The 15,505-nt window shown below is 40.6% G+C and overlaps 2 protein-coding genes across 5 annotated transcripts in view; both read left to right on the top strand.

Annotated features, from left to right (window-relative positions):
• The first annotated feature begins 866 nt into the window (after positions 1-866).
• On the top strand, positions 867-12,089 carry LOC113006571 (amyloid-beta A4 precursor protein-binding family A member 3). Its single transcript, XM_026142621.1, has 11 exons — positions 867-1,187; positions 3,114-4,119; positions 4,465-4,495; positions 4,624-4,769; positions 5,001-5,087; positions 6,676-6,852; positions 7,926-8,105; positions 10,002-10,214; positions 10,874-10,993; positions 11,203-11,343; positions 11,429-12,089. Exons 2-11 carry the CDS (start codon positions 3,127-3,129, stop codon positions 11,498-11,500), a joined length of 2,160 nt encoding a protein of 719 aa, XP_025998406.1. The 5' UTR covers positions 867-1,187; positions 3,114-3,126; the 3' UTR covers positions 11,501-12,089.
• Positions 12,090-13,798: 1,709 nt separating this feature from the next.
• abca7 (ATP-binding cassette, sub-family A (ABC1), member 7) overlaps positions 13,799-15,505 on the top strand; it is a 28,107-nt gene continuing 26,400 nt past the window's right edge. For all 4 annotated transcript variants that reach the window (XM_026194349.1, XM_026194348.1, XM_026194347.1 and 1 more), the window contains exon 1: positions 13,799-13,892. The gene's annotated coding sequence lies outside the window, so the exon portion shown is untranslated. The remainder of the gene's footprint in view (positions 13,893-15,505) is intronic.

Below are 15,505 nucleotides of genomic sequence, written 5' to 3'. Positions count from 1 at the left end.
GCTAACGATGATGTTTGTATGACTGGTGAAATGAAATAGAATGTGTCTGAAATGTGTTGCTAATTTAAATGTAATATAATTTTATATCATGGGAACAAAATTATCTGTTTTTCAAGAAATAAAATAAAATGTTAAATTGTTTGTCTTCTCAGATCATTTAATAAAGTACACAAGTTCTCGTGGGGGTAGATTTTGGGCGAAGTTTCCATCCCTTTATTTTGTGCCACTTAACCAGGATCTGAGAAGTGGCAGCAGTCTAACCCCAAAAGGCCAGGCACTCCTGTAAATACATTTGTATAGAATTTCATTCATTTATGGGCCAAATTGTGTGTGTGTGTGTGTGGGGGGGGGGGGGGATAAGCACTTGAATTCAATAGCTTTTCATGATGTCTCTTATGTGACCGGTTTAAGTAAAATCCGTTTGAAATATAAACTCAAATGCACGTAAAATAATTGTAAGTTTCCTTTTTTCGCGATCAAAAATTCGACGTTTGATTGAGCGGGACTTGAACGTAAATCCCGTTGACGTCAGCGTAGGTGAGCGTTGCTTTCAAGTGCTAAAGAACAATAAAATAAATGAGTTTGTAACTACTACACTCCTACATATAAGATTAATATTTTATTCTGCCACATTAGACCCCAATACTGCATAAACTGTATTTATAAACACATTCATATAATATTCCAATTACTTCTACGTCGTTAGGTTTTTGTAAGTGTCGTGTGTTTAATTTGGTTAAAGTACACGGTTTGTTTGTGATCAGTTGTTTAGAAATTTGACTGTAGCCCTTCGTGGTCCAGTCATTTGTGTAGACTTGCACAATTTGCAAAAGAGGAAGAAGAAACTAAAAGAAGAACAAACTATCTCGTGGCGATGTGAGACGCTGCGGTAGCACGTGAACGCAGCACGACTACAGAGTCAGCCGATAAATAAAAGCTGTCAGTCGGCAACTGACGGAGCAGCAACAATGAGTAGCAAACTCTGCTTTAAACACTAAAAGTGTCTCATCTTCGGAGTATGTGACATTGCTGAATTTAACAGTGTCGGTATTATTAGTATGAAGAATAAAACGAAGCCAGAGTTTTGGAAAACGTTCAAATTCCAAACCACGTCAACTCATCTGTCGTGGCACCTACGGGAGTCTGAGTGTGGACACAAAGAGAGCGACAGAGATTTAAAATATCAGGTGAAAACTTCTCTTTTAGCCGCTTGTACTCTCATATTTTGATTGAAGTGTTGAAATATTAGTACTGCTGCTGTTAAGCAAATGCTAGCTTTGCTGTTAGCCTGAGGCTGCTTCAACTGCTAACTTCGGTTAGCCAAACTCATGTCTTTCTCGCACCCTGAAAATAATTTTCGCTTGTTTGTGTGTTTTACCCTGCTGTCAGTTGTTTGCACTACCGCGCCAGTGTTTTTAATAACATGCCATGATTATCTGATCTAACGGTGGATTATTCACGCCATGAAAGATGCGTCGTCGAAAAGATCTGATCTGTGTGCTTATCTGTACAAGAAGGAGGGATCATAAACTTTTCTTTAATGCACGGCACTGCCAGATGGATCACGTACATGTTAAATATAGTGAAAGACTTAAATATAGTAGCTGACGAGTCCCGAGTCTTGTTTATTAAAAACATTTTACCAGTAAGGACCATAATTAATAAATATGGCATTTATTAAATTAGGTTTGGTGTGTTTTGATATTACCATGATGCTAATCTTTATGGTGTAATAAATTACATGGTTGTTATTTATAGTTGTTTGATAGTTTTTATTTCTAAGATACATGGATGTGAAGGACTGTGCTCCCTGAGCCTGTTGGATGTTGCACTATAGGCCTGCATGCTCTTCGAGTGCATGATGTTTTCTATAAGCCTGAGACGGATTTTTCTATTTCGGTGTTTGTGGGTAAATGAGGACAAGAGGGTGCATAGATGGTGCATACTTTTTCGCTAAGGCATTCATGCTGATGCAGCCTGGAAACTATAAACACACTGTGTAGATCTGATATTTAATAACGGTGTTTTGGAGGTAGCTCATGTGAATTGTGAGTCTGGTTGAGGCTCGGCATAATTTTATTGTATTGTTAGGCAGAGCTGCTCTGCAGTCATGAGGTATTTTAATGGAGAGAAGCAACAGATAAGCAAGGTACAAAATACAGAAAGCAAGAGCTAATAATAATTTTGAGCACCATGTACCCCACAAAGTAACAACGCTATGATTTGTTCTTCTGAGTGATGGCTTCTGGAACAAAGCTATTTTTAAACATGGTCGTTTTACACAAAACTATCATCAAGAAGGAAGAACTGAAACTTACAATGGAAAGGGTACGATTCGTCAAGAAAAATTAAATCGGCGAACCACTGTAAGTGTCTGGTGTTCAGGGATGCTGTGGTTCACCAGTCAGCATGTTGGACCACTTCTGTCCTTTACAAACCTCGAGCCAAGACAAGGATAAAGCAGATTGCAATAAGAGCACATTAAAAATAAAGTCATAATGATTCTATCAGTGTAGAAATGATAAAGCTTTCTTAATTTGCTTTGAAATTCACCTACTGTTCCAAGATATTTATAACACTGAACATGTTCCACCATCTGACCCTTAATGGATGTGACCTCTTGTACAGGAGTGCATTTCTTAGAGTCAGTGACATATCTTAGATATGTTTAATTAAAGGTGCGACTTGTCGTCATCCTGGAGCGGACTGACAATAACTGAGTCGTCTGCACTCTCTAAAATGACCCTCATCTTAGATCTGCTTTGATCAATATTTGTGTACAGGATAAAAAGATAAATATGGAGCCAGCCAGACTCTTTAAGTAAAAAAAAAAAAATCAATAATTTAGATTTTTATTGTAATCAAACTGTTCTAAAAGCTTTCTGATTCAAATATGAGGCTCAATTGTATTGAAGGCTGAAGAAAAATCAACAAGCAGTAATCGTGCATGAGCATCTTTTCCCTCCAGCTTTTTAATAACCAGGTTCAACAACGTGCCATTATCCACTCCTGTGTGTGGAAAACTGCATGGGGATAGGCGCTTGCTCAGTTTGGCTTAAAATCTCTGACTTCACCAGTTGTTCAGCTCAGTAATGCCAGTTTTTCTCTGACAGGCTTTCTTACAGAATGGACTCAGACTGCCTCCCTGCATCTACAGACTCCCTGCTGTGTGATCCGGTTCCTGTTCATGGAGCCTCGGGGGTTGAGGTCAGCAGTCTGGCTGCAGTAGCTCTGCCAGGTTCAGAGGCAGAGGATCTGGATTCGTACAACCTGATCGAGCCTCCACCTTTAGACTGGAGGTCAGACACCTCTAGCGAAGCTGGTTCAGCAGACGATCTGGATGATGCCAGCCTTCCCACCTCAGCTGACTGTCTCGACAAGGCAGATCTGGGTGAGTCAGTATCGCTTCCTTTGGTTGAGAAAAACATTTTGACTCCAGTCGACGTGAACCAGCTGGATCTTGTCGGAAACGTTAAACAGCCTGCTGAGGATGTCGAGGCGAAATCGACAGACGAGGCTGAAGCAGGTGCGGGAGTATTGAGGGCTGAGGGCTTTAAGGACGCAGAGGAAGATCAAGCAGTGGTGACATTGGGGGATGTTGATCTCCACAAGAACAAGAGAGGTGAAGAGGAGGCTGCTGAAAGGAGATCAAATGATGAAGACCATATGCATATCCACACCCTGCTCAGTCAGCTCCAACTAATGGAGGAAGAGCCGCATCCCAGTCATCGGATGCCATCAAATCATCATTACTCTAGGCGGTCTGAGCTGGAAGCATGTGCTCCTTCTTCAATAAAAGAGGACAGCGCTGAAACCAAAGGGCTGCTCTTCTCTGAAAGCCACCAGAGAGACCTGCTGGGGATGCTGCAGTGCACAGAGATAGGCGCAACACCCCGCCCTACCTCTCTGCCACACAGAGGGGACGTGGACGCCGTGGTGTCAGTTTCCTACAGCCAGGAGGATGCACAGAGGTTCTGGAGGCATCATGGGAATGGTCAGCAACAACGGCACAGGGATGACTCCCTCACTTCACTGCCTGATGATGAGTATCCCGAGCCAGTGTGGATGAAGCTGGGAGAGCAGCCTCCAGAGGAAGAAGCTACTGCAGAGAGCGAGCAGGTTGGTGCTGTTACTAAAACTAATAATAAGGGTGGAGACGTTTGGTCATCCATCGTTTTTGTTATGATGAGTTAACTAATCCAATATTTGCTTTTTATTTATTTTTTTTCAGCTGATTAATGAAGCTATATAATGTCAAAAATAACACAGTCATCACTGGTTTCCAGAGCTACCACACATCTGTCCTGACTTCAGCTGTCTTTGGTCTCTTAGCAACACTAAAACGATAATCAGAATACTTTTTTTTTCCTACCACCAGCTAACCCATCACTGAACTTATCTGAAGCACGTTCAGTTTTTCATGGACTTAAATTCACTAATTTGCTGTGCGTGCCTTCTTTGCAGAGTGCTGATGACCAGCCTTCATATAAAGATGGTGAGTCACTTATTATTATTATTATTATTATTATTATTATTATTATTATTATTATTATTATTATTATTATTATTCACTGAAATTTGACATTTGTCAAATATCTAATGTAATATGTGCTAATGTTTTAGTGCCTGGTCCTTGTGATCCTGAAGACCTTTTGGATGGAGTGATTTTTGGTGCCAAGTATCTTGGCTCCACTCAGATCAAATCAGAGAGGAACCCGTCTACAAACGCTCGTATGGCCCAGGCTCAGGAGGCTGTGGACCGAATAAAGGTGCTTTAAAAACAAAATAACCAAATATGCACCTTTTATCATGATCTGGCTGTGCAATGCATTGGTTGATGATGTTAAATCTGGTTTTATAGTTGTAGTGAAGGATTTTTTTTTCTTATTAAACATACCTGTTTTAAAGTAGGTGGGATGTCATTATTAAGTTAAGGATAGACATGTGGTGTACCTGTCCTCTAAGGTTAAATATGAGAGTGTTTTCTGTGGTTCTTTTAGGCTCCAGAAGGAGAGTCCCAACCAATGACAGAAGTGGATCTGTTCATTTCTACTCAAAGAATCAAAGTGCTCACTACTGACACGCAGGTACTGCACTCATCTGACCACATACATTCATTTTCCTCTCTTGTATCTCCTCATATCATAAGACCTCACTTCTCTCTAAGACTGTAGACCTACCTGGGGCCTACCAGGCTCCTGTCCTGTGGAATTAGCACCCAGTTTGGATTCGAGAGACAGAAACAGGCTTTAAACTGTTAAAGCTCATAGTTTGATGATGGATCAGGTGACCCCGAACCATCCCTTAGTTAACGCTGCTGATGCACTGAGCATTTTCCTCTCGCCTCCTGTCACTCCTGTTTATACATCACTACTGCATGCCATTAGTTTTGTCTTCTGTCTCTCTGTTTCGTTCTGGTTTGGCCGCCCCTTCTTGAGCATTGTCCTGTCGGAGGAGGTCTCTTCCTGGTAAAAGGGATTTTTTCATTCCCAGTGTCGCCAAGGGGGTCATCAGATTGTTGGGGTTCCACCCTAAATCTGCACAGTCTTTAACTTATAGCATAAAGCATTTGGGGAAATGTCTCTGGTAGCACTAAAATCCAATGATGGATTTCAGCAAAAGCTCAGTTGATTCTTGGCTTCATGGAACATGAAGACAAAAACCTAAATGTACTCTGAGAGAATGAACTTTAGCTAAATGTGTTAAAAAGTTGTCAGACTTGAGGTTGTAAACATCTGAAAACATACCCAACACAGCTGGTGACTTTTTATTACACAAAGCAGCATTGCACTCCTTGATGTTCATATTCAAGCTGAGCTCTCGCTGCAGGAATCCTTAATATAGAATTGGGTGGTGATTTAATATGAGGCCTCTAGTAGAAGCTATTTTTTTTTTCTACTGAATTGTTAGGAGAGTAGAAGTAGGTCATCTACTGTCATTGCTCCATTTGCATTTGCTCCATTCTGCAGTGATGGATGTGAAGATGAATGGTTTTCTTATTCAGTGTTTTTACTTCCAAGCGATATATGTTTATTATCCAAAGTTGTCATTTAGGACACAGATGAGGCATAAAAAGTAAAATGAAAATTGCATTTATAAATTACTTTGATGTAAAACAAAGACAAATATTTGTGGAAATTGCACTTCTGATTCACGTAAAGAACGCTCCACTAGCTTCCATGTTAACAAACAACAGTCTTTACTTTCATTTTTTCAGAATTCTCATCCAAGTTAGTTTCGGTCCTGAATTAATCTTAGGCGCCTGGTTTGTGGTTTGCCTTCGGTCTGTATGTTTGTCTGCTAGGTCAGTGGTTTGGTACATTAACTTGATAACATATTTGGCCTGGAGAAATGGTTTTGATGAGGTGAGGGTGCACAGACAATCCTGCTTTGCTTGAAGACACAGAATGAGGAACTTCCTTAATTTCAAATTTACTTTGATAAAGGCCTGGGCTTCCCTTTGGGATGTGCTCTCTCAAACACACCAATCTTTATCATATAATTCCTGTAGTTCTGTAAAAATGTCTTTAACAAGAGAGGCTTCTAAGAGGAAAAATGTTAAGTAATACCTATCTGCAGGAGGTTTAAACTCTATGCTGGTTCCAAACCAGACCTTCGTGCTCGCTCTCCCTGTCTTTGTTTCTTATCTTAACCACTGTCATGTCCTGTTTGCAGGAAGCCATGATGGATCACGCTCTGCAGATGATCTCTTACATCGCTGACATCGACAACATCGTGGTCTTGATGGCACGAAGGAAACGTAAGGGGCAAGATGGTGACACCGACTCAAACTCTTCGTCATCATCTGCAAAGAAGTGCTTGATGATCTGCCATGTGTTCTCCTCTGAGGATGTGAGTCAGTCAACTGGAGGGTTTTATATGGTGTTCATATACTAGAAGTGTGCAATCAGCATGATGCTTTCCTTCTTAGCACTCATATTTTGATTTCTGGATTCCAAGCAGAGCTTTTCAGGAAGCTTGGTTGCTGGCCAAACAGCTCATTTACAAGTCCAGCCAGGCCTCATTGTTATATTGGTCTTTCATTTCTAATTACACAGTTTTGCTGCATGGTTACTGCATGTTTAAACACATTAAGCATGCAGTAAATAAGGTACATGGTGAAATATATGGCATTAAAATGTGTCTAAGATCGCTAAAATTGACATTGGACTCTCCCAGAGCCCCTTTGAACTCTTCCAGATTTCCTAGTCACATACTTTTGCCCACAGACTGGTTACCGCATGTCCTTGCGGAACACCCTCACTCAAACGGCAGCGCAGTATAATGTAAATAGATGTAGCGTTCAGTATCTTGGCATCTCCCGCCCTGCACACTCTTGCATCTCTTATTAAATTGCCAAGTCGGTTGCTGACAGCAGTTTCAGCTTCAGCTTGGCTGGCCTGGTTTCCTTCCTCAGACAACCACTGAGTTCTCCTCAATGTCAAAACCGTCTGGCTCTCGTCCCAGTTTCCCAGTTGGCGACACTGAATGGGAGGAAGAGCTTCCTTTAGAAGCTAATTAGCTCTGGGATGCTGAAGGCTGTGACCGCGTCTGCTCAGAGCTTTTTCAAACTGAGCTTATTTAACGTGTTTAAGATCATTTCAAAATACTTTCATTAACTCATGTTTACAGCAGATGCTATATGTGTGTGTAGCAAGAACTTCTCAGAGAAATTCAGATAAAATGCATTAAAGATAGTGTTTTGTGTTGATGCTCTGGTATCAAGTTGTATGACCCTTTGGCTGCTTGTCTTTACAAACGAACACATTTGCTTTGATTTGTTAGTATTTAAATGGAGGATTAAGGAAAAGTCTAGGGAAAAATTTGTTTAACAAATGCCCCTAGCATTTAAATGTAGAGTAGACATGACTGTAACAACAGTGCTGAACCCTGATTCAGTTTTGTCTGTCTCCTCCTGTTTGCAGGCTCAGATCATAGCCCAGGCTATCGGGCAGGCGTTTGGAGTGGCTTACCAGCAGTTCCTCCAGGCCAACGGTATCAAGGCCAGCGATCTGAGGCCCGGCGAGTACAGCGACTACCTGGAAAGTCAGGAACTCTACAACGGAGACTTGGCCCACTTCTCTGACTCTCAAAACCTCAGAGAAGTAAGCAGGAGGGATTGTGGTTGCAAGGCCACCCACACAAAATACAGCTGACTTATAATTTTGGCTTGTGTAGTTAAAGGACTAACCAAGGCAGCACACAGAGCCAATTAAAGGTCCAGGAGAGAGTGCAGGCAGGGTGGAGCAGGTGGAGACGAGTGTCAGGGCTGATTTTTGACAGGAGGATAGCAGCAAGAGTGAAAGGGAACGTTTACAAGGAGACCTGCTATGATGTATGGTTTTGAGATGGTGGCACTGACTAAAAGGTGGAGCTGAAGGTGCTCAAAGTTTCACTGAGATAGACCAGTGACTAATTAGCCAACGTGTTCAATTTATTCCAAAGCAGGCCCCCCTTTTACTGCAAATCATGTATCAAAATGCCCAAATGTGTCATCATGTTGTCCTAAAGTAGCACAAAGGTAGATTTGGCAAATTTGCAAATACCTGTTTGAACAGGTATTTTCAACACAAGAGTCAGAACCGTGCAAGATGCATTCACAAATCTTTAAAGGTGTGCAGCAGAGTTTTAAAGCAAAGACTGGGTTTGTGGGTGATTATGGTCTGACAGCCAGAGATGGGCAGTAACGCGTTACGCGTTACTGTAATCTGATTACTTTTTTCAAGTAACGAGTAAAGTAAGGGATTACTATTGCAAAATCGGTAATTAGATTACCGTTACTTTCCCGTAGGAACGCTGCGTTACTGCGTTACTAAAACCGTGATTTTTTTTGCGAGAATGTCTCATGACAGTGACGTAAGCAAGTGCCACGTTGGTGACAGCAGCTGTGTGCAGATCAACAATGGATAATATATCGAGTGCGGGAGAGAGTATGAGCGTGCAGCGTTTAAAGCGTGGAAGTACTGACCTTACTTTGAGTTTGATTCCATAAAAAGTGACAAAAACATTAGCGTCCATCGTGCGTGGGAAGAAAACTTCTTTTTACAGCGAAAAAAAACCCTAAACTTCCAACAAGCACCGAGTAGCTACAACGTAATGGGAAACTCACAGAGACACTCGCGCGGATTCTTCAACTGACCGCAGCACACCTACACCAGGGTAAACCTCCGCCTACCCTGCTCCTGCTTTACAGGTGAAAATAGAGCAAAAGGACCGCTGAGTCTTTGACTTTATTTATTTTCTGCTGTGTTTTACTTGCATCTGTTTGAAAGAGTGAGTGAAAACACAAAAAATATTTTATTTTATGTGCTGGAATGTGTAGAAAATAGGTTTAAATGTTAAACTAATTTATTCAAGTCAGAGAATGTTGCATATAATTAAATGTTTTGCTTGATGCATAAAGTTAAAAGATTAAAACTGATAAAACAAGTTAAAAAAAGAGACTTTTCCATTTGATTACATTTTGTATGATGGATTATGTAGAAAAAGTAGAATTGGGCTGAAAGATCTATCACTTTATCACCTCTTCAGGTTGTAAATCGTGTTTTTAAAAAGTAACTAAGTAACTAAGTAATTAAGTAATTAATTACTTTTGAAAATAAGTAATCAGTAAAGTAACGGGATTACTTTTTGGGGGAGTAATCAGTAATTAGTTACTGATTACTTTTTTCAAGTAACTTGACCAACACTGCTGACAGCTTGTGATGGGATCAGCAGGTGTGATCCCATCACAAGATGGTCTGCAGTTTGCTTCAGACTTCACACTTCAAAGTGTGTGTTTTATATATGCACAGCTGTTTGTTATTTATATTATCTGCACCTCATCTATTATTTCCTTATCTCGTCATGTTGTTTAGAAGTGTGCAGGGGCTTTCCTTTAGTGGTTCTAATTATTAATAGAAGGTGTTGCAGGAGAGAAAAAAAGACAAGCCAAAAAAATAAAGAGCTCTGATTAAAACAACCACTGATATATTACAAGTCTCTCTGTGTCTGTGGATCAGGTAATCATGACCAAGGCTCCGGGGGAGATCTTGGGACTGGCGGTGGTTGAGTCGGGCTGGGGCTCTATCCTCCCCACAGTGGTGGTGGCCAACCTCCTCCACGGAGGCCCGGCTGAACGCTGTGGTGAGCTCAGCATCGGGGACCGCATCATGTCCATCAATGGGACAAGCCTCGTGGGTCTGCCCATCACCACCTGCCAGAACATCATCCGCGTAAGTAGGACACACAATGACACAAACTTCAAATTTCAGTGGTCATAATAAAGATGAGAAGAAAGGCATCAACAACAACAAAAGAAACATATTGTGCTGCAGATTAAATGCCTTTATTGTGCTGTATATGCAAGTTAGGATCACCAGGTGGCACTGTAGGTCCACACAGGACCAACATTAGCATCTGTCAACTTAAACTGTTAAAGCAAAACTTGCTGCTGATATTCAGTGTTTCAAACATTTTCGTTGTTTCGAGTTGACAGAAGTTTATACCTTTGAAACACTTAATCAAAGACACAATACGATAGTTACTTAATGCTGTGCAGTTTATCAACTTTAGTTTCCTTTATAATTTTGGCCTCCACTGATCATTAAACTAAAGTAATGAAGATAAAACCCTTATTGTGCTGCAATCCCTGGTTTCACCTTTCTGCACATACTTTTCCTTCAATTTGACCCCAATAAAATGTCCAATGTTAGGCTTGTAATGATGAAAACATGTCGTAAACGTTCACAAAAGTTATTACAAAAAGAAATAACTTTTGGTGAAAAGGTACACTTGGGTGAATAGTTTGCATATTTTCCTCAGTAAAGTTTTACTGCTCTAACTCTGGATCGCGCCTCCCTTTTTGTTGTTTCACCTTTTTTTCCCCACTTAGGATCAGAAAAGCAAGAAGTATGTGAGGCTCAGCATCGTCCACTGTCCTCCCGTCACCATGGCAATTATCAGGAGACCAGATCCGAAATTTCAGCTGGGCTTCAGCGTGGAAGATGGCATTGTACGTCCGCATCCATATTTCACATCTGTCATTATGTGATGTACCCCTTCAGCTTGGCGCTGAGCCTGCAGCAACCAGCAATAGAACAACAGTGTTTTTACCAGATAGCTTTAAGAGATTAACGTGTTTGGATTAAAAGGTCGGTAGCACTCGGTACAAGTAAATTATTCTGAACTATAAACATGCAGTTTTCTGTCCTTGGGTTGTAGATTTGCAGTCTGATGCGGGGTGGTATAGCAGAGAGAGGAGGAATCCGCGTCGGGCACCGCATCATTGAAATCAACGGGCAGAGCGTCGTTGCAACGCCCCATGATAAGATCATCCAGATTCTGACAAACGCTGTAGGGGAGGTGAGACGTAATCTAATGCTTACATTCACAATAACATAATCAAGTTCATTACACTTTAAAATGAGACTTCTCTCTGTCTGTGCAGATCCACCTGAAGACGATGCCAGCTTCAACGTATCGACTGTTAACAGGACAAGAGCAGCCAGTGTTTCTCTGAGCACTTCCTGTTTCACCTGGACAAAAATTCTTCAGTATTCAAACTTCATGAGCTTTTGCCAAACTGAAAATATTATGCAAGTGTGTTACATGCTGTTGTGACACCACTGAAAGCTGCAAACCGGATCAGTTTTGCATGTTTTTAGGACAATAAGAACATCTGAATATGAAAGTGCGATTTTAAAATGACAGGGATAGATAATAGCTCTTCATTTGTATTTATCACATATTTACATTTCAGGCAGTAGCTGAGATGCAGTAATGCTTTTTTTACTTTGCTTACGTACTTAGTGGTGAGCAGCGTCAGAAACACTGTACTTCATTAGTCTTCCAGCCTGTCGTGTGGCACCAGTGTGCCTGAGGTAAATTTGCTTGAAGAGGGGGACCTCGCTGAATCAGGACAAAGGGTCTGTGGCTGTCATTGTGATGTACTTCCAGCCCCTCACATGCACATACATTAGCTTCTCTGACTGTGTCGAACATGAAGCAGATATGCAACATTAAGAGACTGCCTTATTTGATAGAGAGATGCATATATTTTTAAGATTTTACTGTTCTCAACATTCATTAAAATGATCTATAAGAAAATATCTTGATATGCTTTATTGAATCATTGATGGTCAGACGTTTACATAAACTCATCACAGGTATAAATGTTGTGGTAATTTTGGGCTTTGAATTAATTCTTTGCAGTGTTCTTTTTCCAGAGTAGAATGATTGTACTGCTTATATCTCTAATGACTTATTGAATTTTAATTTTCTCTGATCCACAAGGGTCAAATATAAACATACCCACTTAAATCTTTTAAGAAGTGCAGTGTAGGGTTCTACAATGTCTAACAAATTGAGAAGGTCAATACCTATTCTTGTTAGAATTGTGATTAAATACAATTTGGAGTTTCTCTTTGCTAGCCTAAGGATTTGTTTGACAATACTCTGGTTTGATCATCAGTTTAAACAACTCTAAGTACAGGTTGTTTGGCTGTGTCATGGCTTTGCAGAGGTCTGGAAGAAGACCCAAATTGCCACTTTAAGATGAAAGGACACAAAGCCTGCTATGAATTAGAAATGGTTGGAACGCCAGTGTCCACAGTGGCATAAGTTTTATATCACCATGGACAGTTCAAGCTCAACTTAAATTTGAAGTTGCCCACATGGACGAGCCAAATGCCTTCTGGAGAAAATCTTTAAGGTGAGATGAGACAAAGATTGAGCTGTTTGGAGGAGCAAAGGTGAGGCTTTCAAACCTAAGACTACTACCAGTTGTCAAGCGTAGTGGTGGTAACATCATGTTTTGTTGCCAGTGGTACTGGTACATTGCAGAAAGTGGATGGAATAAATTCATCAACTTCAACTCAAATCACCAGCTAGACTGTTGAAACTTGGACACAGCTTGGCGTTCCAGGAGGATAATTATGCTTATTTCCAGAAAACCAACCGTTTTAAACGACCTCTACCAATTCTGCTAGGAGGAGTGATAAGTATCCCACAAGTTGTTTTTATGGCTACCAGAACCGTCTGGTCAAGGTGCAACTCTTTCAAGAAGTCTGCACATACAGACATATGCAGTGGCACAGCCCTCCGAACTAAAGAACTCATAATGGACTGAAGGAGGCACAAACAGGGTCACTCCCCACTAAACATAAGTGGAGATATTTCTCCATCTTCCGATTTTTGGGCATCCAGCCGTCCGCCAATCGCATCTGGACCCATAACACCAACGCCCTGGTAAAGAAGGCCCAGCAGTAGCTTCACTTCCTCCATGTGAGAAAGAATAACCTGGACCGGAAGCTGCTGCTGCTGGTCTTCTGCCGCTCATCAGTAGAGAGCATGCTCTCCTACTGGGTGTTTCACCTGTTGAACTCTGGTCGGCATGTCAGGTCAATCAGGTCTCACACCTACAGACTCACAAACAGCTACTGATTCCATAAAAATCAATTGGATGCTTATACACTGGTATGCCACTTTAAAAATGTCAGCAGTGCAATGTCTAGTGAAAATGAACTGGTGCCGTTTATGAATTATTAATTGTGATTGTAATGTTTTTAATAATGTCAGGCTAAAGTTATAATGCTTTGTTGCTTGTATTGATAAAATATCCTTCTTTATGAATTACTTCTTGAACACAAGGGAACGGTTCATATTACTTAAAGCCCTGTGAACCTGTCAGTTCTCTTTTTTCCATGTTTCTTCAGTTACGAAATTATAACAGTAACCAATCGGATTCTTAACCGGCTTTTACGGCCACGCCCCTTTGAATGTGTTTGACCAATCCGCTTCATGTGTGGGCGGAACTTTACGCTGCTTACAGCTGCTATCGCAAACACTGGGAAGTCAATGTCAAGCTGTCGGCCGCTGGAGAGGAGCTTTAAAATCATCTTTATTACACAGAGGTAATCATTAACATCTGTTTTACACTGAGATAATCAAATTGGTTTCTTTTCACTGTTTTCGTAAATGAGCTGATGTACACAATAGCAACATCACTGTATAGGATGCTAAGACAAGGAAGCTAATGTTTCTTCAAGCTTTTGTAAGCTATTGCCCTTATATTATAAGTTTACGCTTAACCGCTAAATATTGTTGTTGATAAACTTGTAGTTACAGTGTACTTTTGATTTGATTTGATTTCTCTAACATGTCTACTTTAAGAAAAGAATACCTGATTGAATAACCTAATTTCATTCAAGCAGTGCAAAGTTGTAACTTATGTGGATGCGTAGTTTCTGTGTTATGGGAGCATGAAACGTTACTGTACCTTGTTACAGCAACACTGCATTAGCTACCTGCTAATGTTTTCCTGTTCTCAAACAGGAAATAACAACCCCGTGAGAAACCTGGCGGTCAAAATAAAGAAAAATATATTTTTTTAAAAAGCCGGCTTTAATGGTTATAAAAACTACATCCTACACCTGCACTGACATGCGCAGAGATGCAGACTGTTTTGTAAGGTTTGCAAAGGGAATTAGTCAGAGCAGTTCTAGCTTTACTTAAACAGCTTTATGTTGTTTTCTAAATCTAGAAGAGACCATATTCTGGACGAATGGTTGAGCAAAAGTGAATGCCTTACAGTGAGACAGGTAAGCTGTTTGGATCAGGAGGATTTCAGGATCAAGCATGGGATTGTCTGACTTGAGCAGATCAGAGTGAGCAGAGAAGAAAACCTTTACTCTAAACACACATAGTAAGGCTGGCAGGTCTGTAACTTTTTTCTACATAATTTAAGTCCCCACTAGCCTAGACCTATTGCAGCAGAACTAAGGGAGGGTTTATTGTCGACTGATCCTGTACAAACTTTAAGATTTATCAGAAATTACATATTTAAACCTTTTAATCTTAAAAGGCTTAGGCTCTGTCTCACGTTCTACTTTTAAATGTCCTAGGAACCACAAGTAAGACATCAGAGTGAAGTGCACCATTTAGGTGATACGGTACTATGAGGTCTTTAAGATAAGATCTGGGCTGATTATTCAATACCTTGTATGGTCTGTCTTCACTAATAACATTTATCATAGTTATAATTTTTTATCATGATAACTATCAATTTATCATCACCTCGATTTATCGATTTATCATCGCCTCTGTCAGTGCGCCCCAGGGCAGCTGTGGCTACAATGTAGCTTGCCATCACCAGTGTGTGAATGTGTGAATGACTGAATGTAGTGTAAAGCGCTTTGGGGTCCTTAGGGACTAAGTAAAGCGCTATACAAATACAGAGAATATACCATAGTTAACATTAATAATGACACTTCTTTTTCCTTTTAAGAATTTTCTATATCACCCAAAAGGGATAATACAAAAAGGCATGGAAAGTCCTGACACCAGCTGAAATCAGTCATTAGTAATTTGCCACTTAGTGATAATTAATATCAGGGGCCATAATTTGGAAGTGGAAGGTACATAATTTCACCAGAAACAGGGCATGACCAGGTGCTCCTGCAAAGTTTAGACAAGCCTGTGAAATAAAAGGAGAATACGGTCTGTTCAGGTTACCGTACTTAGAACT

The sequence above is a fragment of the Astatotilapia calliptera genome, chromosome 15, assembly GCF_900246225.1.
Source record: "Astatotilapia calliptera chromosome 15, fAstCal1.2, whole genome shotgun sequence".
In the NCBI taxonomy this organism is placed as follows: domain Eukaryota; kingdom Metazoa; phylum Chordata; class Actinopteri; order Cichliformes; family Cichlidae; genus Astatotilapia; species Astatotilapia calliptera.
This window is presented reverse-complemented; position numbering and strand designations above follow the sequence as displayed.

Excerpts from the sequence above, each read along its gene's own strand:
- LOC113006571 (XM_026142621.1), top strand. The coding sequence starts at position 3,127 with ATGGACTCAGACTGCCTCCCTGCATCTACAGACTCCCTGCTGTGTGAT. Across the intron at positions 4,120-4,464 it reads CTACTGCAGAGAGCGAGCAG|AGTGCTGATGACCAGCCTTC; the intron begins GTTGGTGCTGTT and ends CCTTCTTTGCAG. Across the intron at positions 5,088-6,675 it reads TGCTCACTACTGACACGCAG|GAAGCCATGATGGATCACGC; the intron begins GTACTGCACTCA and ends TCCTGTTTGCAG.